The sequence below is a fragment of the Lutra lutra genome, chromosome 5 (assembly GCF_902655055.1).
Source record: "Lutra lutra chromosome 5, mLutLut1.2, whole genome shotgun sequence".
In the NCBI taxonomy this organism is placed as follows: Eukaryota; Metazoa; Chordata; class Mammalia; order Carnivora; family Mustelidae; genus Lutra; species Lutra lutra.
The window spans coordinates 104,001,643-104,023,425 of record NC_062282.1 but is presented as its reverse complement, the minus strand read 5'-3'; the positions used below and the strand labels follow the sequence as shown (position 1 = coordinate 104,023,425).

The window sequence follows — 21,783 nt, the reverse complement described above, 5'->3', positions numbered from 1 at the left end:
AAATCAAAACCACATTGAGATACCACTTCATACCAGTCAGAATGGCTAAAATTAACAAATCAGGAAACATGGACATTGGTGAGAATGCAGAGAAAGGGGAACCCTCCTACACTATTGGTGGGAATGCAAGCTGGTGCAGCCACTCTGGAAAACAGTATGCAAGTTCCTCAAAAAGTTGAAAATAGAGCTACCTTGTGACCCAGCAATCACACTACTGTGTATTTACCCTAAAGATACAAATGTAGTGATCTGAAGGGGCACGTGCACCCCAATGTTTATAGCAGCAATGTCCACAATAGCCAAACTATGGAAAGAACCTAGATGTCCATCAACAGATGAATGGATAAAGAAGATGTGGTATATATATACAATGGAATACTATGCAGCCATCAAGAGAAACGAAATCTTGCCATTTGCAACGACATGGATGGAACTAGAGGGTATTATGCTTAGCAAAATAAGTCAATCAGAGAAAGACAGTTATCACATGATCTCTCTGATATGAGGAATTTGAGAGGTAGGATGGGGGATTGAAGAGGGTAAGGAAAGGAAAAATGAAACAAGATGGGATCAGGAGGGACACAAACCATAAGAAACTCTTAATCTCACAAAACAAACTGAAGGTTGCTGGGGGCGGTGTGAGGGTAGGGAGAGGGTGGTTGGGTTATGGATATTGGGGAGGGTATGTGCTAAGGTAAGTGCTGTGAAGTGTGTAAACCTGGCGATTCACAGACCTGTACCCCTGGGGCAAATAATACATTATATGTTAATAAAAGTAATTTTTTAAAAATCTCAAGGAGTGCCTAGGGAGCTCAGCCGGTTGAGTGTCTGTCTCTTGATTTTGGCTCAGGTCATGATCTCAGGGTTGTGGGATTGAGCCCTGCCTGGGGGCTCCTTAATGAGCGTGAAGCCTGCTTAAGATTCTCTCTCTCCCTGTGCCCCTCCTCCCTCTACCCTCTCTCATGTATGCTCTTTCTAAATAAATAAATAAATAAAATCTTAAAAAAAAGAAATCTATGATACCATATTGCCCCGCAAGCCCCTCTTAGGTATAGGAGATAGGAAAGCTTATGTCCATACAAAAAACCTGTTAAAAGCAGCTTTCATCACAATCACTCAAAACTAGAAACAATGCAAACGTCCTTTGATTAATGAATGGAGAAATCATGTACACCCACATAATGTAAAAGACTATTTAACAATATAAAAGTACCAACTACTGATACATACAAAATCAGCAATCTCAAATGTTTTATGCTAAGTGCAAAAAGCCAGACTCAGAAGTTATATAGTGTATGATTCCATGTATACGACATGCTGCAAAAGGCAAAACTATAAAAACAAAAACGGATGGACTAGCTGGGAGGTAGGGGTAAGAAGCAACCAGCACCACCCCGCCCCCTTTTTTTTTTTTAAATCCTGGGATGTTTCTTGCTTGTTTTTGAATTATCTATAAATGGACCATCAGATGCACCCATGAACAATGCCAAAGCACTCACCTAATTGGCAAGACCTATTCATTTCCCGAAGTCATAAGCATACCTACACGTAGGAAACATTCAGTTTCACTAAAAGTGAAACTGCTTAGGTGGACGGCAGGGTTTTTTGGTTGTTGTTTTTTTTTAAGATTTTATTTATTTAACAGAGAGAGAGATCACAAGCAGGCAGAGAGGAAGGTAGAGAGAGAGAGGAGGAAGCAGGCTCCCCACCAAGCAGAGAGCCTGATACGGAGCTAGATCCCAGGACCCTGAGATCACGACCTGAGCCGAAGCAGAGATTTAACACCCTCAGCCACCCAGGCACCCTGACAACAGGGGTTTTAAAATGTTCTTGGGCCTTAAACTTTTCATTGGTCTTTGATGGTACTTGATAGTATGTAATGATCAAATTACTATCACTTGGGAACTGTTGAGGGAAATTTTTGCCAATAATCTCTTTAAAGGGGGTACCTGGGTGGTTCAGTTGTTAAGCATCTGCCTTCAGCTCAGGTCATGATCCCAGGGTCCTGGGACTGAGACTCATGTTGGGCTCCTTGCTCAGTGGGGAGTCTTCTTCTCTCCCTCCTTCTGCCTACAGTTCCCCCTGCTTATGTTCTCTCTCTGTCAAATAAATAAATAAATAAAATTGAAAAAAGAAAAAAAAAGGCAACTTCACTTACTTCACTTAAAAAAGCATATGCATAACTTCTCAACTTCTCTGATTTTTTTGGTACCATGACAGGCGTCCAGGTTAGAAAGAAAAGGAAGGCATTACAGAGCTGAGGAAGTGGTCTCAGAGAAAAAGACATTCTAGTAGGCCGGCAGTAAGGGAGGAACAAAGACGTGTAGAGCTAGAGTAGCAGGAACTCCCTAATTAAAAAAATATATATCACAGCACTATTTTCTGATCGGTGTTCACTAAAGAAACATCAGAAATTGGGGGGACGCCTAGGTGGCTCAGTTGGTTAAGCGGCTGCCTTCGCCTGAGGTCATGATCCCAGCGTCCTGGGATTGAGTCCCACATCGGGCTCCTTGCTCAGCAGGGAGCCTGCTTGTCTCTCTGCCTCTGCCTGCCACCCTGTCTGCCTGTGCTCTCTCTCCTTCTCTCTCTCTAATAAATAAATAAAACCTTTAAAAAAAAAAAAGAAATTGGGTAAAAATACAAATAAAATATTAACATCGCTTATGAAGCCACCATCATGGCAAACACCTTGGTGGGCTTCCTTCTAATCTTTTTCCAAGGGATATGTACCCAGGTATTAGAATTTTGGTTGAGGGCTCAAAACAATAGGTGTTATATTCTGAAGGAAAGTTGGAGAACACACAGCAAGACTTGTAAGAGATGGGAGAAAGCCCAGAGTGCTGCCGCCTCTCCCACCTCCAGCAGTGATAAATGTCAGAGATTCGGATGCTTAGCTGTTAGAAGAAAATTCCAGGGAGAGGTCACCTGAACACTATGAGATCAGTACTCTCCTGCAAACCACAAACCTCTCTTTCCTCCAAAACTCAGGAAGTCTCTTAGTCTCAGAGGAAATCCCATCCTCTGGGATAATTCTCTCTCTCCGCGCCTCTACTATAGATACAAAGACTTTAAAACTGAAAAATTCATGCTGAAGCACTTTTTAGAAACCCATTTGGGACCATAGCAAATATTAAAGTTGGTATTATATGGTCAACATTTCCCATCAGAGTAGATATTCTTCAAAAACATAATGACTGCGAAGTAGTCCATCTCTCTCTCTCCCTTTTTTTTTTTTTTTTTAAGATTTATATGCTTTAGAGAGAGAGAGAGAGAGCAGTTATGTGAGAGGGGAGGGAGGGGCGGAGGGAGAGAGAAGATCTCAAGCAGACACCCCGCTGAGTGCAGGGTATGGGGACTGGATCTCACAATCCTGAGATCCTGACCTGAGCCCAAATCATGAGCTGGATGCTTAACTGACAGCCACCCAAGCGCCCTGCAGTTCATCTCTTGAGAAGAGACTCTCTGAGAAAGCTAGAGAAGTCAAGGACGGAACAGCCTTTTCCCACAGCAGGCATCTGGCAGATATCCCTGGGGGCACCAACTTGAGAGGCAGGCTAGATAAAATCCACAGACTCCAGGCTCCTCTCCAGAGAGGTCTGCCCTGTCACCATTTCCACTGTTTTCATCTTCATGCTATTACTTCCTGAGCACTCACTGTGTCCTGGGCACCTGCTTTCTTGTTTTAATACCGGGAGCTCTAGGTCTGCCATTGAAGTCTGCACAGAAGCTACCCTACCCCCTCCTCCCTTTGATTCATCAGGAGTGGTGTGGGGCCCCGGGAGTCCCAGGGTTCAAAAAGTCCCTAGTTGATTCTGACGAAGATGAGCCACTAGAGTTGAGGCTTTGCCAGAAAAATGAGGTTTCAAGAAGTTCTAAGACTTGCCCAAGACCTTTGACCTGAGGTAGTCTGGAGCTCCCTTTCCCTCCCCACCCCGCCCCCAAGGCCCTAGGGAATATCCTGCCCTGGTTTCTCCTGTTTCTCTCTCGCCTCTTCCCCAGCCCTCTCGGAGCCTAATGTCTGTGTTGTCTTAAATTCTTCCAAGGGGAATATGCCTCAGCAGGAACTATTTTACAGATGCCCGCTTCCAAAATGACAGTTGCACTCTTTCCTCTTCGCCCTAGAGTTGACACTGTTTCCAACAGCACCAGCAGCGTCACCAGGGAGTTTGCCGGACCTGCGGAATTCAAGCCCCTGGCTCAGACCTACTGAAACTGAACAGATGCCTAGGTGATTCACATCCACTTAATCAAAGTAGCAACAGCTGCTGTCCTAGACATTTCTCAGCCAGATGTTGATCTGATTGTTTGATTAAATGAATCACCACAAAAGCAGTGATTTTCAACCCCGGTTTCGTTTAGAATCAACAATCGCTTTTCTTTTTTTTTTTTTTTTTTTTTTTAAAGATTTTATTTATTTATTTGACAGAGAGAGATCACAAGTAGACGGAGAGGCAGGCAGAGAGAGAGAGAAAGGGAAGCAGGCTTCTTGCTGAGCAGAGAGCCCGATGTGGGACTCGATCCCAGGACCCTGAGATCATGACCTGAGCCGAAGGCAGCGGCTTAACCCACTGAGCCACCCAGGCGCCCAACAATCGCTTTTCTGAAAATGCTAATGCCTAGGACCTGTCCCCAGACAAAACCAATCAGAATCTTTGTCGAAGGTGAAGCTTATGCATATATATTTTTAATAACATGTCATGTGAGTGTAATGTCAAATTAGGATACAAAATCACTCTTTAAAGGGCGCCTGGGTGGCTCAGTGGGTTAAGCCCCTGCCTTTGGCTCAGGTCATGATCTCAGGGTCCAGGGATCGAGTCCCGCATCAGGCTCTCTGCTCAGCAGGGAGCCTGCTTCCCCCTCTCTCTCTCTCTGCCTGCCTCTCTGCCTACTTGTGATCACTGTCAAATTAAAACAAACAAACAAAAAAAAAAACCCCAAAATCACTGCTTTAAAGATTTACTTATTGGGGTGCCTGGGTGGCTCAGTGGGTTAAGCCGCTGCCTTCGGCTCAGGTCATGATCTCAGGGTCCTGGGATGGAGCCCCACATCCGGCTCTCTGCTCAGCAGGGAGCCTGCTTCCTCCTCTCTCTCTACCTGCCTCTCTGCCTGCTTGTGATCTCTCTCTGTCAAATAAATAAATAAAATCTTTAAAAAAAAAAAGATTTACTTATTTATTTGTGACAGAGCTAGCAAGAGTGGGAACACAAGCACAGGGAAACTGGAGAGGGAGAAGCACACTCCCTGCTGAGCAGGGGCTCAATCCCGGAATGCTGGGGTCATGACCTGAGCTGAAGGCAGATGCCCAACGACTGAGCCACTCAGGCACCCCCAAAGTCACTGCTTTATAGATTGAAAAATTTATGGGACTGTTTAGAAACAAATAAAAGTGCTTTCAGTAAAAAGTAAATATGCATAAAACTGCAGAATGGTTTCTCATAACATTCACTTAAATCTCAAATTTCTTACGTTGGCACCAAAGGCCATTTCTGATTATGAGTCCTGTAGGCCTCTCCAGCCCACCTCCTGCTCCCCCGTCCTTACACGCTAGGGGACGCCAAACCACGTGCATTGCCCCCCAAAAGTCCTTTTGCTTCATATTTCCACCGCTTTATCCAAATTCTCTTTAATTAATTTTCCCTTTTCCCTTATCAAACCCTCAACTCCAGGCTTCTGCCTCTGGAAGGCCTTTAGCTATTTGGATTGCCAGCCACATCTCAAGGATGGGGCCCCAATCAGACCTAGGCTAGTGTCTCCCGTAAGTCTTATCTTCCAATAATACTGGGGAAGGGACCCCTGGGTGGCTCAATCCCTTAAGTGTCTGCCTTTGGCTGGGGTCATGATCCCAGAGTCCTGGGATTGAGCCCTACATCTGGCTCCCTGCTCTGTGGGGAGCCTGCTTCTCCCTCTCCCCTGCCTGATGCTACCCCTGCTTGTGCTCTCTTGCTGTCTATCAAATAAATAAATAAAACCTTTTAAAAAAAGAACATTGGGGAAATGCTAAACATTAGAATGTGCTAATGCAGGGACGACCCTTGAATATTGTTTCAAGTTGATTTAAACGGCAGCAAAATGCACAGGCCAGAGTCTGTGGGCATAAGAAGAAATCAGTTTTGACTCCTACAAATTTGTGCATACCTAACACACACACAAAAGAAAGCCCACCCTCATGCTCGCCTTCACTAGGAAAGAGCTTTTGGTGCATCATGTAATCCTTACTCATTTGATATCTAATTTCACACATAAATTGCTCTTCCTCCCTTTTGATTTTTAGAAACAGCCTGAAATGAACATTGTTTTTTCATTTATTTCTCTATATTGAGAATGTCCTTCCTTGAATGGACATGAGGAAAATTTTGAATTTCCTTTTCATGTTTTGGTGACTCATTGTAGAATATGGAAACTTTGGCCCAAATTACAAGGAAATGTTTAAAAGCCCCGGAGAAATGTTTAAACCTTCTCTTGCACAAGTAGTGTGCCATCTTGCAAGAAAAAAGTCTGAACATCTCTGAAATAAGTGGTCCACTTTTTTCTTCAAATTTTTCCCCAACCTTTTGAGCAACAGGAGTAAACACCAAGAGTATACATTTCTGCTCTTGAATGCTCTGACATCTAAATTCTCCCTGTCCTGTCTGCTCAGAACTGGGTTGAGAAAGACAAAAAAAAATACTTAAAGAGAAAAAGGACAGGTCTTAGCACTAGAAAATCAACACCCAGCAGGTTCTTTCATTTGTTCATTTAACAAGTATTTATTGAGCACCTACCATCTATCAGCCCAAGGGATAGATACTTCCGCAAGGGAAATCATTCTCATCAGGGTCATTGCCGTTTCTGGTGATCTCTACCTCGGCAAATGTAATGGTCAGTTCTCCATTCTCCTCTTACTCCTTCTCTCAGAGGATTATAGATTTTACCTTCTTTCTCTCCTCAAATACTTTCTTCTCTAGGCTTGTGAGGCACCACATTCTCCTGGTTTTCCTACTATCTTCCTGGTCATGACTTTGCTGTTGACCTACTGGCTCCTCTTTTTCCTGACAGCAAACTGTTGGACCTTTCATCTCCCCTCTCTATACTCTCATCCTAAGTGATTTCCTCTAGTCCTGTGACTTAATATCATCTAGATGTTAATGACTTCCAGATCTCTGTCTCTAATTCCTCTCTTTAACCTGAGCCCTAGACTAGGTCATCTATCCAACTGCCCATGTACTATGTCCACTTGGGTGTCCAACAGACATTTTAAATAGAGCTATTCCCCCTAATGTCCCTACCCCAAAGCTGCTCATCTCCCAGACTTTCCCACTTACTAAATTTGCTTGACCAAAAATCTAAACATTAGAGACTGTATTTGGCTGCATGTAACAGAATCCAGCTTAATCAGAGAGCGCTCATTCTTTCTTTAACATGAGAAGGCCAGAAACAGGCAGACCAGGGCTGGGCAGTGCCTCCTCAGGGACAACAATGTCCCAGCTCCTTCTCTTTTTCTTCTCTATCCTCATGGTGGCAATGGGGCAGCCTCACCTCCAGCCTCACATTTACATTCCAATAAACAAGGAATGAACACGGTGGAAGGCACAGAACTGATATGGAAATAACAAAACATTCCCAGAAATTCCCAGGAGACTTCTGCTTCTATCTCAAGGTCCAGAACTGTGTTACAAACTCCAACTCAGCTGCAAGGGAGGCTGGGAAATAGAGCTTTTTAGCTGGGCACGCTGCTACCCTGCACAAATTAGGCTTCTAATATATGGGGGGAGATGGAGAACAGATATAGCCTGCACTGCCCTCCTTTCTGACACTTCCTCACCAGTCCACTGGCATGTCCTATGGCTCCTACAATTAACAAATTGATCTCCATTGCTTGAAACCTGGGCTGAGAAACCACTGTCTCTTGCTCAGAACACAAGAATGGCCTCCTAACTAATCTCCCTCTTCCGCATTGGCCCTCTCCATAGCCCTTTCTTCACACAGTAGCCAAAAAGTATAAATACAGGGGTGCCTGTCTGGCTCAGTGGGTAAAGCATGTGACTCTCGATCTTGGGGCTATGAGTTTGAGCCCCATGGCGGGTGTAGAGATTAAAAATAATATCTTAAAAATAATAATAATAAATTTATAAAAAGAAGAAGTATAAATCTCATTAACCATTTTCTTTCTAAAATTCTCCAAGAGATCTGTCATAGTCTGGTCTCCCCCAAGCCGACTGTAAGACAAGAATTTGCATGCAAGTTGTTTATTTGAGAGTGCAGACACACAGGGTGGGGGTATAGAGTGAGACAAAGAAAGGGAGGGAGCACAGAGAAGGTATGACATCAAGCCTGCCTCCCTGGGCAGGGCAGGTCACTGAAGCTTAACCCCAGGGGAAGCACTGGGAAGTGATGTGAAACACTTGCCCCAGAATTAGGGGACCCAAGAGGCAAGGGAAGGTATTTATACACCAGCCTTTAAGAGTGGCTGGCTTCAGCTCTCCTGGCTTAGATTCCTAGCCCTGAATGCACCTCCTCTCCTGACCTAGCTCACTGACAAATCTAGCACTTTCTTCTATTTATCAGCCTTTCTGCTTATAGACCTGCACAACTTCTTCCATTTGAAGCAGAATCACAAGAGGGTGGGAGAGCCACTTAATTTTGTTAATAGGATTAGAAGCTTCAAACACAATTTAAGGGTGATAATGACTCTTGGAAGTTTGCTAAGCTTTAGTAGCATGTGAAAGTAGCTAAATTTTGTGATGCTTGTTTTTGACAGATTAAAAAAAATGCATAAGCACCTTAGTAGTATAGGAAAATTTCAAGTAGGGCATAGAAGATCTGGAATATTTAAATCTATTTATTGGGGTGCCTGAGTGGCTCAGTGGGTTAAGCCTCTGCCTTCGGCTCAGGTCATGATCTCAGGGTCCTGGGATCGAGCCCCACATTGGGAATCTCTGCTCGGCAAGGAGCCTGGTTCCCCCTCTCTCTGCCTGACCCTCTGCCTACTTGTGATCTCTCTCTCTCAAATAAACAAAATCTTTTAAAAAATAAATAAATAAATCTATTTATTAAGGTACACATCATTTAATAATATGAGTACTTAGTTATATGTATATCTATAAATGGCATTTATTATAACTATAGGTCTCAAAAGACTATAGATGAACAGGAAGTAAATAACTATTGGATATACTTCTGCCCTTAGATAAGCTTACTATACTTATCTTTATTTTCCTTTCTTCTTCAATTGTCCTACGAAGTAATCATTACAAGCCACTGTCAGAGCTGCCACCAAGACCACGAATTCATTAAAATCCACTTCATTGTCCTTATTGGCATCCAGGTCCTGCATTATCTTATCAACCAACTGGGGGTCCTTTTGGCACTAAAAGGAAAAAGAAAATTTCTAACTCCCAGGCTTTGAGGTTCACGACAACCAAAATTGCATTTACATTCAAGTTTTTATTTCCATTTTGGCATCTAAGGACAATTCCCAAGAGCCCATGTGCAGGTAGAATTGGTTTTAAATCCAATTCTAAATGAGTCTGGCCTTCTGCTCCAGGGCCACGTAATTCTGGCTCAGATCTAAACACCAAGAAGAGCAAACAGCATCTCAACCAAGTGAGCTGCTGCGCCTGAAAATGTATTTACACTACTTCAAAGGTCGGGGGACCAGGACTCCAAACCAGAACAAAGCAGGCTTTACAGCCAAAAGGGGATAGTAGGTGGCTCTACCATTTACCAACAATGAGGCTTGGAGCAAATCATTTAACATTTCTGAATTTCCTTATTTCTAAAATGGGAAGACTATCTCCCCACAAAGTTGGGGGAGACAGGTTGCTAGATTTAGTAAATAAGAATACAGGACATTCAGTTAAATGTGAATTTCAGAACAATGGGAAAAAAAAACTTATGTCCCTAATATTGCATGGGACATAAAATATTTTATCTGCAGCCTTACTTGGCACAGCACCTGATACACAAAGAGGCATCTGGTGAAGGGTAGGTCTTAGAAGGATGACTGCATTATAGGGGTAGAAAGTAAAGCAGAAGCCCATAGAAGAGGTCAGGCTTCAGAATGGGTGGGACTTGAAGCCTTCACCTGTCCTCTGATGGGTGGTTGCTGAGAAGTATTTCTAAAAGTAGTTCATTCCCTCCAAGGATTCCCGTTGCCCTCTCCGTAGGCGCCAACCATTAAAAGTTTGGAAACTTTAATGAATCAAAATCAACTTGATCAAAACAACAATAAACTTCATGTGTTGTTGTTTTTTTTAAGATTTTATTTATTTCTCAGAGTGAGCACAGGCAGACAGAGTGGCAGGCAGAGGCAGTGGGAGAAGCAGGCTCCCCGCTGAGCAAGGAGCCCGATGCGGGGACTTAATCCCAGGACGCTGGGATCATGACCTGAGCCAAAGGCAGCTGCTTAACCAACTGAGCCACCCAGGCATCCCAACAACAATAAACTTCATTTGAATAAATCAATGTGACAAATTTGACCTGCTGAGACTTTTATTCTAAATGTTTTATAAACCAGTAGCCAAACTGAAAAGGCACTGGGAAGAATTACTATGATAAACATTTTTTACTTTAGGGGCACCTGACTGGCTCAGTCGGCAGCGCGTGCGACTCTTGATTTCAGAGTCGTGAGTTCAAACCCTGCATTGGGAATGGAGAGGACTTAAAATTTTTTTCTTTTTTTTTTTACTTTAAGGTTTTCCTATAGAGGGAAAAGAAGAAAAGAGTGTCGTAGTTACAAATACTGGAGTCTTTTTTTTTTTTTAAAGATTTTATTTATTGATTTGAGAGAGACACAAGGAGGCAGAGAAGCAGGCAGAGAGAGAAGGGGAAGCAGGCTCCAGGCTGAGCAGAGAGCACCATGTGGGGCTCGATCTCAGGACCCTGAGATCAGGACCTGAGCCAAAGGTAGAGACTTAACCCACTGAGCCACCCAGGTGCCCCCAAATACTGGAGTCTTAACACAGGGTTTGGACAAATAACACCATGCAAATAACACACTGTGCTAAAGGCAATTCGAGGTGTCTGCATAAACATCGGAGTAAAGGGTTTTCCTCAGAACCCAAACACTCCACTGGGAGATTTCCTGTGTAGACTTTAATGAACTCCTGGCTATTTTGAGATGTGAACCTCTTTGCTACCTGACCGGTCACTGGCCAGACACACCCTCTCTGACCCTCGGAATCAGCCTGTGCTGGTCTGACAAAGCTAAGTATTTTTCATTTACTAGAAAACCTGCCTCTGCAGCAAAAAGTACCCCAGGTTTCACTTCTGGCCCAATACATAATATTAATTTTACAGACAGATACGTGAAGCTCTAGCTCTAACTAGTGCCACTAGTTATTAACTCTAACCCCTGCACCGCAATGTTGCACAATTGAGAAAGCCTAAATGCCATTTGCAACCCTTGGAAACCCTAGCCACAGGCAACATGGAGAAGGGTACATGCCTATCTAGAGATGACCCTCTGGCGACACGGGGTAGGGGTGTTGGCCCCCTCCACCCCACACACAGATGAAAACCTACCTTCAACTTGTGACTTTCTGACTTCCCAAATCCTCAGCTGCTAAGAGCCCGCTGTGGACAGGAAGCCTAACCAGTAACATAAACAGTAGATTAACACTCATTTTGTGTCTTCTATGTATTATATACTATCTTCTTCCAATAAAGGAAGCTGGAGAAAAGGAAACGCTATGAAGAAAATCTTAAAAAATATATATATATATGTACAGGGGCACCTGTGTGGCTCAGTGGTTAAAGCCTCTGCCTTCGGCTCGGGTCATGATCTCAGGGTTCTGGGATCGAGCCCCGAGTCCAGCTCCTGCTCAGTGGGGAGCCTGCTTCCCACCCCCCACCCCCGCCACCTGCCTCTCTACCTACTTGTAATCTTAGTCTGTCAAATAAATAAATAAAATCTTTAAAAAGAAAAAGAAAAAAAGAAAGAAAATACATATACAGCCCCGGACTGGAAGAGATCCACAATAGGAGGACCCACGCAGCACAGACCCGGGATCGTCAAGGATCAAGTGCACACAGAAAACAAAGGCCTCCGGGGTTTGCTTGCCCCTGGCTTTGAACCTCAGTACCAACCGCACTGTTGGTGGCAGGGTCATAGGAGGCGTTGCACGGAGGCTCTCCTTGGACACGTACCCCATCCATACTTGACCGCCCCAGGAGGTGGGAAGCTGCGACTCACCGAGAGGAACTGTGTGAGCTCTCGCTGCAGGAGCCTTTTCAGTTCCCCCTTGCTGAGCTTGAATCTGTCCCCTTTCTTGAAAGAGTACTGGTGGAAGGTAGTAATCATGATGTTCATGGCCACCTCCAGCTGAGTGGGCATGGTAGACGGACCACTCCAGGCATGGGTCTGAACCCAGGGGAAATACACTTGTTTCAAAACAAGCAGACAGGGGGGCACCTGGGTGGCTCAGTGGGTTAAAGTCTCTGCCTTCGACTCAGGTCATGATCTCAGGGTCCTGGGATCGAGCCCCACATCAGGCTCTCTGATCAGAGAGGAGCCTGCTTCCCTTTCTCTCTCTCTGCATGCCTCTCTGCCTACTTGTGATCTCTCTCTCTCTCTCTGTTAAATAAAATAAATTAAAAAAAAATTAAAAAAAAAAAAAACACAACAACAAGCAGACAGGGAAGCATCAACACTTGCATTAAAAGAGAATACTGCCTCCGGGAGTCCCCCTCCTCACGCCACAGGTGGTGCTGTTTGACCCTAATGCCCTTCAGTGGAAGCCTTCTGCCTGTCTGGGGCAGGCTGCATAGGAGAACTATCACAGGGGAGTTTTCTCCTCCCAATCCCCACTCCCCCCAAATCTAGCAGGCCCCGCGTGTTCGCAAGTTAGCGATCAGACACCAGTACAGGGTCATTTCAAAACATAGGTTAAAATAATAATAAACAAAAATAAAATTAGATAAAAATCAATTAAAAATTAATAGAAGATGAAGAAAGTACCCAACCTCGTACCTGTTCAGCCAGGTCACTGCTCTGTTAACAGGTGTTTATAATTAAACTCTACTCATTTATACCCCGGGGTTTCACCTACGAACACCTGTTCCCAAGAAGACCAAAATTACCAGCGACAAGAGATTCAACTGGAAGTGCCTGTGTGTCTGTTTTTAATCATCAGCAGGAACAGGTGTGCCCTGCTGCCCCCGGGGCCCTCAAGTTAGCTCTGGCACCCACTGTGGGCATTAAAGGAGATAGCAAGGAGAGGCAAGGAGGAAGTCTTCCGTTCTCTCACGGTGGGGAATATGAGCGGACATTGCAGCTAGATGCTAGGGTAGGCGATGGCTGGGAAGAACTCTGAAAACAGAGGAGAAAAGAAGAGACACTGGTTCAAAACTGGAGACTTCTTAGCCAGGTCAATAGCAAGGTCAAGGGAGTAAACAGAGCAAACTAGTTAAACTAATCCAGTGAACGGTTGTGCCGCTGTCAAAAAAGAAAAAAAGAAAAAGAAAAGAAAAAGAATGTGAAAGCTCTCCATGGCAAGTCAGAAAGGAAAAAGTGATCCCCGCTGTGTACCAAGAAAAAAATCCCACAATCACATATGCATACATACTTGCATTTGCCCAAGGAGTCACTAAAAGGACGCTTACGAAATAGAAGCGTGGCTCTAAGGAGCTAGAGGCATAGAGGATGGAACAGAGTGGCTGGGAGTAAGTTACTCATTTATACATTTTCAACTTATTTTAATTTTTTCAGTTAAAGGAATGTATTACCTGGCCAAAAAGTGGAAATAGAAAAAAAGCCTAGAGCAGCTGTATGCTGGCTACCACACGGGGTAGGGTTCTAAGTGAGACAAAGTTAACAAAGAAAAACAGAGTTAACAAAGAAAAAGAAAAAAAGGGCTCCTGGGTGGCTCAGGAGGTTAAGAATCTGCCTTTGGCTCAGGTCATGACCTGGGGGTCCTGGGATTGAGCCCCTCATCTGGCTCCCTGTTCAGTGGAGAGCCTGCTTCTCCCTCTCCCTCTGCTGCTCCCCCTGCTTGTGTGCTCCCACTTTCAGGCTCTCTCTCAAATAAATAAAATCTTAAAAAAAAAAGCTAAATCCAGAAATTGCCCACTGTGCTTTTATTTTATTTTTAGTTTTCACTTTTACTTTACTTTTTTTAGAGGTTTATTTATCTGAGAGAGAGAGAGAGGTGGCAGCAGGGAGGGGCAGGGGGAGAGGGAGAGAGTCCTCAGCAGACCCTGCGCTGAGCGCTGAGTGAAGAGCCAGAGGTGGAGCTCGGACTCAGACCCAAAGATCACAACCTGAGCAGAACCCAAGAGTCAGGGACACTTAACCGACTGTGCCACCCATGCGCCCCTTGGCCACTGTGCTTTTAAATGCTGCCTGTTCTCTCAGGGCTGAAATTCAATTATATAAAAAGCAATATTTATATTTCCTTGCAATAAGCCTGTTGGGATGGAGTCTCAGCCCATTCCCCTCCCCCTTACCACTCCCACATTCACCTTGAAACCTCCCTCGAGGTCCTGGGGGATGTTCTCACTAGATACCTAAAGTCCAATTCTCAAAAATATTTTTAAATTAGTGTTTTATTATTAAAGGAATAACGCATGTGCTAAAATAATATTTTCAATACTCAAGAGTATAAAAGTAAAATTCTTGCTCCACCATTCCCCATCCTAGTCCCTCTCCATTAACACTTTCCCTGGTGAGAGGCAGGATTGTGCTGCTGAGACACTGGGACTCCCTGGCTTCAGCTCTCACCTCTGCCGCGAACTTGCTGGGTGATCCCAGGCTCGTCACTTACCTCGCTGTTTCCCAGCCGATATAAATGGGATAGCAGTAGTACCTACCTAACAGAAAGCATTAAATGAGTTACAATATGTGCCTGCAACATAGTAAATACTATGTATGCGTCAGCTATCATTATCTTACAGAAAAAAAAAATATGTAATTTGTGTTAAGATATGCAATATTACATATGTGTCCTTAAACATATACATATATAATAGTATTGACGTGTGGTACACCTTGTTTTTTTCACTTAACATACCTTAGAAATCTTTTTATGTCAGCACATAAACCTAGCCCATTCTTCACTAAAGTGAATATTATTCTGCTGGATGAATGTACCTACATATAGGCAAGAAATGTTTACCAGGCATTGCTGTTACGCCAGGCCCTATGTAGAGAAGACAGAAGAACTTTGCCCTCGGAGCAAATTTGTTGCGATTTATTATTTTTTAAGTAGGCTCCAGGCCCAGCATGGAGCCCCATGCGAGGTTTGAATTCATAACCCTGAGATCAAGACCTGAGCTGAACTCAAGAATTGGAAGCTTAACCGATGGAGCCACCCAGGCGCCCCCTTGTTTTTGTTGAAATTGTGATAAAAATAGAGAATGCAGGGAACACTGGCACCTATTTTATGTTAGGTCTTCCCCCACAAGAACACACCTATGGCCTTGTGACCATACTTTTCTGGGTCTCCTCGTTTCTAAATGCACTCTTTCCAAAGCTTATCATTGACCCCACCATGATTCCAGCTATTCCTGTAATTTCAATCACTCCCCACATTGTATGGTTGGCCTATATCTCTCTGCTAAGCTCCAGAACCATCTATCCAATAGCCTGCTAGTCTCAATTCCTACCTCAATGGTCCACAAGCATCTCAAATTCAATTAAGACCAGAGTCAAACCCATGCCCTCCCCACCCAAACCTGCTCCTGATGCATCAGCCACTCAGGCCAATATCCCTACCACTGCCCAGCTACCCTCATCATTTTGTTTTATTCATTTTTTAAAGATTTTATTTATTTATTTGACAGTGAGAGACTAAGAGAGAGAGGGAACACAAGCAGGGGGAGTGGGAGAGGGAGAAGCAGGCTTTCCAGCAGAGCAGGGAGCCCGATGCGGGGGCTCCATCCCAGGACTCAGGAATCATGACCTGAGCGGAAGGCGGATGCTCAACAACTGAGTCACCCAGGCACCTCTGCATTTTAAACATCAGTGGAACTCACCCATTTCTCTCTATTCTTCCCTACCTCAGGCTTTGTAATTTTGGTCTCTATCAGCCAAACAGAGGTAACTTCCTTACTCTCTCTGCTTTCTGTTCTCCATTCCCATTTCCATTTTGCTGTCAGAGTTGTTTATCAAAAACACAAATCAATGCCTTCGCCCCTGGGCATTCCCAAGTCTGACCCTGCCTACAAACTGACCAGAAGACTGCACTCTCTTACTCTTCCCTTGCCTTGGCACATTCTGAGAATGCTCCTTCTGGCCACTCCTTGAAGCTCGGTTCAAGTATCTCCTCTTGAAAGTTTTCCAGCACTTTCCCTACCTCCTACCTCCAACCTCCCACCTCTGTCCTCTCTTATCACTGGAGCATCTCTTTATTGTTTTTATCATTTCATTTAGCACACAGTCCTATAATCAGGCTTCTTGTTGTTTTGTTCTGTTCTGTTTTTGTCTGCCCATATACTCCCTGCTCTCCAGACTTTGAATGAGGCCCTTGATGGTGGATTTGGTATCTGGTCCATCTTTCCATTCTATAGCACTTAAGAGCAAGATCCAACAATATGGGGGGGCGGTGCCTGGGTGGCTCAGTGGGTTAAAGCCTCTGCCTTCGGCTCAGGTCATGATCCCAGTTCATGATCCAGGTCATGATCCCATCCCTGGAAGATGAAATCCCACAGTTTGTGTAGGGTTGTCAGAATCCAGCTTTTCTTTGTTGTTGTTTTATTTTGTGGTATTGTGTTTGTTTCGTGAAAGAAACTTCTGACAGGGCCCCTTCTTTACAGTATTGCCACATCATGGGTTTTGCTTTTTGTCCTTGTATTGTGTTATACTGCGTTGGTCATATTGAATGGTAGACTGTTTTGATAGGGCCCCCATCTGCGCCTCACTGGAATTCTCTGTATTTTTAAAGTTGTGAATAAATAGGTGGACTCATGTTTAAAAAAAAAAAAAAATGCGGGGATCGAGCCCCGCATCGCATCGGGCTGTCTGCTCAGCGGGGAGTCTGCTTCCTCCTCTCTCTGCCTGCCTCTCTGCCTACTTGTAATCTCTGTCTGTGAAATAAATAAATAAATAAAATCTTAAAAAAAAAAAAAAAACAGTATGAGGGAAATGCTCAGAAATCTTTGCTGGTGGATGGTTTAATGAGCAAATGACCCAGAAGGGAAACTGTAAGATCTCCAAAGATTTAGCCTTGTTGAGTTTAATTGTCTAAAGAATTATTTGATTGCTTTTATTTCACACAAAAAATTTTGTTTCATCAAAGGGAGAAAGAGATGACAAACAACAGTCATTTCAGAGAATACAAAGAGTTTGAATTTGGAATTAAATATTTTCAGATTAAGTTGAAGTTATAAATGCAGCCAAATGGGTAGCTCTTACAGGTGATATATGTCTCAGCAGTATATTTAAATCTTATTTTTATTTATTTATTTTTTTTTTTTTACAGACAGAGATCACAAGTAGGCAGAGAGGCAGTCAGAGAGAGAGGAAGGAAGGCAGAGGCTTTAACCCACTAAGCCACCCAGGCTCCCCTTAAATCATATTTAATCACAAATTAATTTACTTGGAGAATTCAGTTGGCAAGCAAAACTCTTAATAGAATAGATATTTAAAACTATAATGTTATAATCTGGATCAAGAGATGAGAATGTGCTCTCTATATTCTTTGCTCTTGGGGTTTAGAAACAAGGTTTCCACTTGGTTTGTGCTTGGCTTCAGCAGAGCTAAATGTTTCTTCTGGTAACTGCTGCCCCTTAGTGTCCAGCCACATCGCTGCAGCTGGAAGCCCTCTAATTCCAGAATGCTCTGGAAACTGTGTAAAGATTCCAGGCCCTTCAGGAGCTTATCTGTGATGTAAGCCAGCCCCGGCCTCTGCCCTCCAGGAGTCTCTCATAAACCAAGATAAAGTCAAAAACCTTAATAAGACCCTGTCAGGCTCAGAAGACAAATGTACAAGTGACACGAAATCCCAGGGTGGGCAGGGAACACACATCCGTTTATAGCACAGAGGGGTGTGTGGTAGCACTCTACATGTTCTATTAATTCTTACAGTTTTACTTTTCTTCTTTTTAATTTTTTTTTTTTAATTTGACAGAGATCACAAGTAGTCAGAGAGGCAGGCAGAGAAAGAGGGGGAAGCAGGCTCCCCTCTGAGCAGAGAGCCCGATGCGGGGCTGGATCCCAGCACCCTGGGATCATGACCTGAGCCGAAGGCAGAGGCTTTAACCCACTGAGCCACCCAGGCGCCCCTCTTTTTAATTTTTTAAAAGATTTTATTTATTGGGGCACCTGGGTGGCTCAGTGGGTTAAGCCTCTGCCTTCGGCTCAGGGTCATGATCCCAGGGTCCTGGGACTGAGCCCTGCATCAGGCTCCCTGCTTGGCAGGAAGCCTACTTATCCCTCTCTCACTCCCCTGTTTGTGTGCCCTCTCTTGCTGTCTCTCTCTGTCAAATAAATAAATAAAATCTTTAGAAAAAAAAAAAAAGTACTTTCAGAGGCACCTGGGTGGCTCAGTCAGTTAGTTAAGTGTCTGACCCTTGATTGTGACTCAGGTTGTGATCTCAGGATTGGGAGATCGAGCCCCGCATCAGGCTTCAGGGTGGGCGTGGAGCATCCTTAAGATTCTCTCCCTCTGCCTCTCCCTCCCCACAAAAAAAAAAAAAAAAAGTATTTTCAATTAAAACATCAACTGTAATTGTACAGTATTTAAAATTGTAATCTATCTCCATATTAGGCAATGTCCTTTTTTTTTAAAGATTTTATTTTATTTATTTATTTATTTAAATTATTTATTTATTTATTTATCACAAGCAGGCAGAGAGGCAGGCAGAGAGAGAGAGGAAGAAGCAGGCTCCCCGCCGAGCAGAGAGCCTGATGTAGGGCTCCATCCCAGGACCCCAAGATCATGACCTGAGGCGAAGGCAGAGGCTTAACCCACAGAGCCACACAGGCGCCCCTTAGGCAATGTCTTTTAAGGTATAATGTTAATTTTAAACTTCGCATATAAAATTCTAGATTCAAAATGATCCTGTTATGTTTTTATATATGCAAGAGAAAAGACAAAGGAAATGATGCAAAAAGTTAATAGGCGTTTTTACAGGGTGATTTTCTTTTTTCTGCTTGTGTTAGTTATTCTTGGTTTTGGTAATTTTAAATCTTCAGTAATAGCTATAATTCACTTTTATAACCCAAAAAAATGAAATAAAGTGTTTTAAAAATCATAGAATTGGGGCTCCTGGGTGGCTCAGCCCGCTAAGCGTCTTTCTTTGGCACGGGTCATGATCCCAGGGTCCTCGAGCCCCGCATCTGGCTCTCTGCTCAGCAGGGAGTCTGCTTCTCCCTCTGACCTTCTCCCCTCTCATGCTCTCTCTCACTCTCTTGCTCTCAAATAAATAAATAAAACCTTTTTTAAAAAATCATACAGCTGGGGCACATGAGTGGCTCAGTGGGTTGAGCCTCTGCCCCGCATGGGGCTCTCTGCTCAGCGGGGAGCCTGCTTTCCCCACTCTCTCTGCCTGCCTCTCTGCCTACTTGTGATCTCTCTCTATCTGTCAAGTAAATAAATAAAATCTTTAAAAATAATAATAATAAAAATTTTTAAAAAATAAAAAAAAATCATACAGCTGACAAAGCATTTGAACCACCTGAACATAGATTTTTGGCTGTAATATTCATAGACTTTCCTTAGGCACCTTCCAGTTTGCAAAGCCCTTTTTGTGCACACTAGTAAGTAACACATATTTGCCTAGTGCTGGACATTGTCTGTGGGAAATTATATAATTCAGGCAAATGCTCAAATATTACCGAAAAATACATTACAGATTATTATTAAATACTAAACCAACCATAAGGTACATACATAATTGGACCTTCTTTTTCACAAGAGAAAAAGGACAACCTCAAGTAAATGCTTTTTTTTTTTTTAAGATTTTATTTATTTATTTGACAGAGAGAGATCACAAGTAGACAGAGAGGCAAGCAGAGAGAGAGAGGAGGAAGCAGGCTCCCTGCTGAGCAGAGAGCCCGATGCGGGACTCGATCCCAGGACCCTGAGATCATGACCTGAGCCGAAGGCAGCGGCTTAACCCACTGAGCCACCCAGGCGCCCTCAAGTAAATGCTTTTGAAGTTCTTTTACCTTGATAGATTTTTCTATTCCAAAATCAGTTTAAAGGGACACCTGGGTGGCTCAGTCCATTAAGTATTCACCTTCGGCTCAGGTCATGATCTTGGGGTCCTGGGATTGAGCCCCCATTGGGCTCCCTTTTCAACCGGGAGTCTGCTTCTCCCTCTCATCCTCCCTCTGCCCAACCTCCTGCTTGTGTGCTTGCTCTCTCTCTCCAAAAAAAACTTTAAAAATCAGTTTAAGGATCAGCATGCACATCCACATGTGTAAGTGGGCTGCCCTGTGTGTTTCCCATCCTTCAGAAAACAATTAGGACAATGACGTGAAGGGCAGAGGAGGAATTCCAAGGAGAGCCAAGACTACACACTTGTTCTCACCCTTGCAGTTCAAAAACAAACAAACAAACAAAACAAAACAAAAAAACACAGGCTTAGGGGACTGGCCACACATTCCTGTCAGGAAAGTCTGTCTCTGCTCCAGGAATTGCAGAAGGAAAACTTCCGTTCTCTCCCCCTTAAGTGATGTTTCCTACATCCCTGAATTTCCTGCTGAAAGGAAAGTATTTTTCATCTTGCTCTCTACCTGAAAACTAAAGCTGAGAGTCGAAAAGAAGAGGAATTATAGGGGTGCCTGACTGGCTCAGGGGGGGTTGTGTGCTAGAGTCCCATTTTGGGCATGGAGATTACTTAAAAATAAAATCTTAAAAAGAAAGGGATGCCTGGATGGCTCAGTTGGTTAAGCATCTGTCTTCAGCTCAGGTCATAACCCCAGAGTCCTGGAATCAGCCCTGTGCTGGACTCCCTGCTCAGCAGGGAGCCTGCTTCTCCCTCTCCCTCTGCTGCTGCTCCCCCTGCTTGTGCTCTCTCTCTGTTAAATAAACAAATACAAGTCTTTTTAAAAACTCACACAAACAAGGGGCACCTGGGTGGCTCAGTTGGTTAAGCTGCTGCCTTCGGCTCAGGTCATGATCCCGGGTTCCTGAGATTGAATCGTGCGAAAGGCTCCCTGCTCAGTGGGGAACCTGCTTCTCCCTCTAGCTCTACCTGCTGCTCCCCCTACTTGTGTGCTCTCTGTCATATAAATAAAATCTTAAAAAAAACAACAAAACAAAACAAAAAAAGACCAAAAAAACCTACAAACAAAAAACATTGCGGCTTCTGCTTTGCTTCCTCTTGGACCGTGCGCTCTGGGGGAAGTCAGTCACCATGTTGTGAGGACACCCAAGGAGCCCTACGGAGAGATCCCTGTGGCAAACAACAGAGGCCTCCAGCCAACAAGGAGCACCAACCCACCAGGCATGTGGGATCCTCCTTAGAAGGGGGTCCTCCAGCCAGAGTCAAGTCTTCACATGACCGCAGTATGACCTTTTGGGAAGCCCCAAGTCACAACCAGAGCTACACAGCTCCCAAATTCCTGAAATTAGATGATATAATACATGTTGTTTTAAGCAAAATTTGGGGTAAATTGTTATGAAACATAGACATCTAGAGTAGCTAATTAGTTAATAGTCTTTTTTACATCACTCTTCAGAAAAATGGTGCCATGTAATAGATAGATTCTTTCAATTAAAGGTTCTCAGGAATAAAAACGTGAGGAAATTCTCATATGTGGTTTCAGAATGGAGAAACATGCCAACCTCTTACAGTAGAGGGCACTGTTTCCTATTTTCTACAGCACCTTTCTCCACAGAGCAGCAGTGAAAATTTAGG

General features: G+C 43.8%; 1 protein-coding gene across 1 annotated transcript; it reads right to left on the bottom strand.

Annotated features, from left to right (window-relative positions):
* Nucleotides 1–9,187: 9,187 nt before the first annotated feature.
* S100Z (S100 calcium binding protein Z) lies at nt 9,188–12,354 on the bottom strand. The gene is made up of 2 exons (XM_047731771.1): nt 12,173–12,354; nt 9,188–9,346 (listed from the first exon to the last, which is right to left on the bottom strand). Exons 1-2 carry the CDS (start codon nt 12,311–12,313, stop codon nt 9,188–9,190), a joined length of 300 nt encoding a protein of 99 aa, XP_047587727.1. The 5' UTR covers nt 12,314–12,354.
* Nucleotides 12,355–21,783: the final 9,429 nt, after the last annotated feature.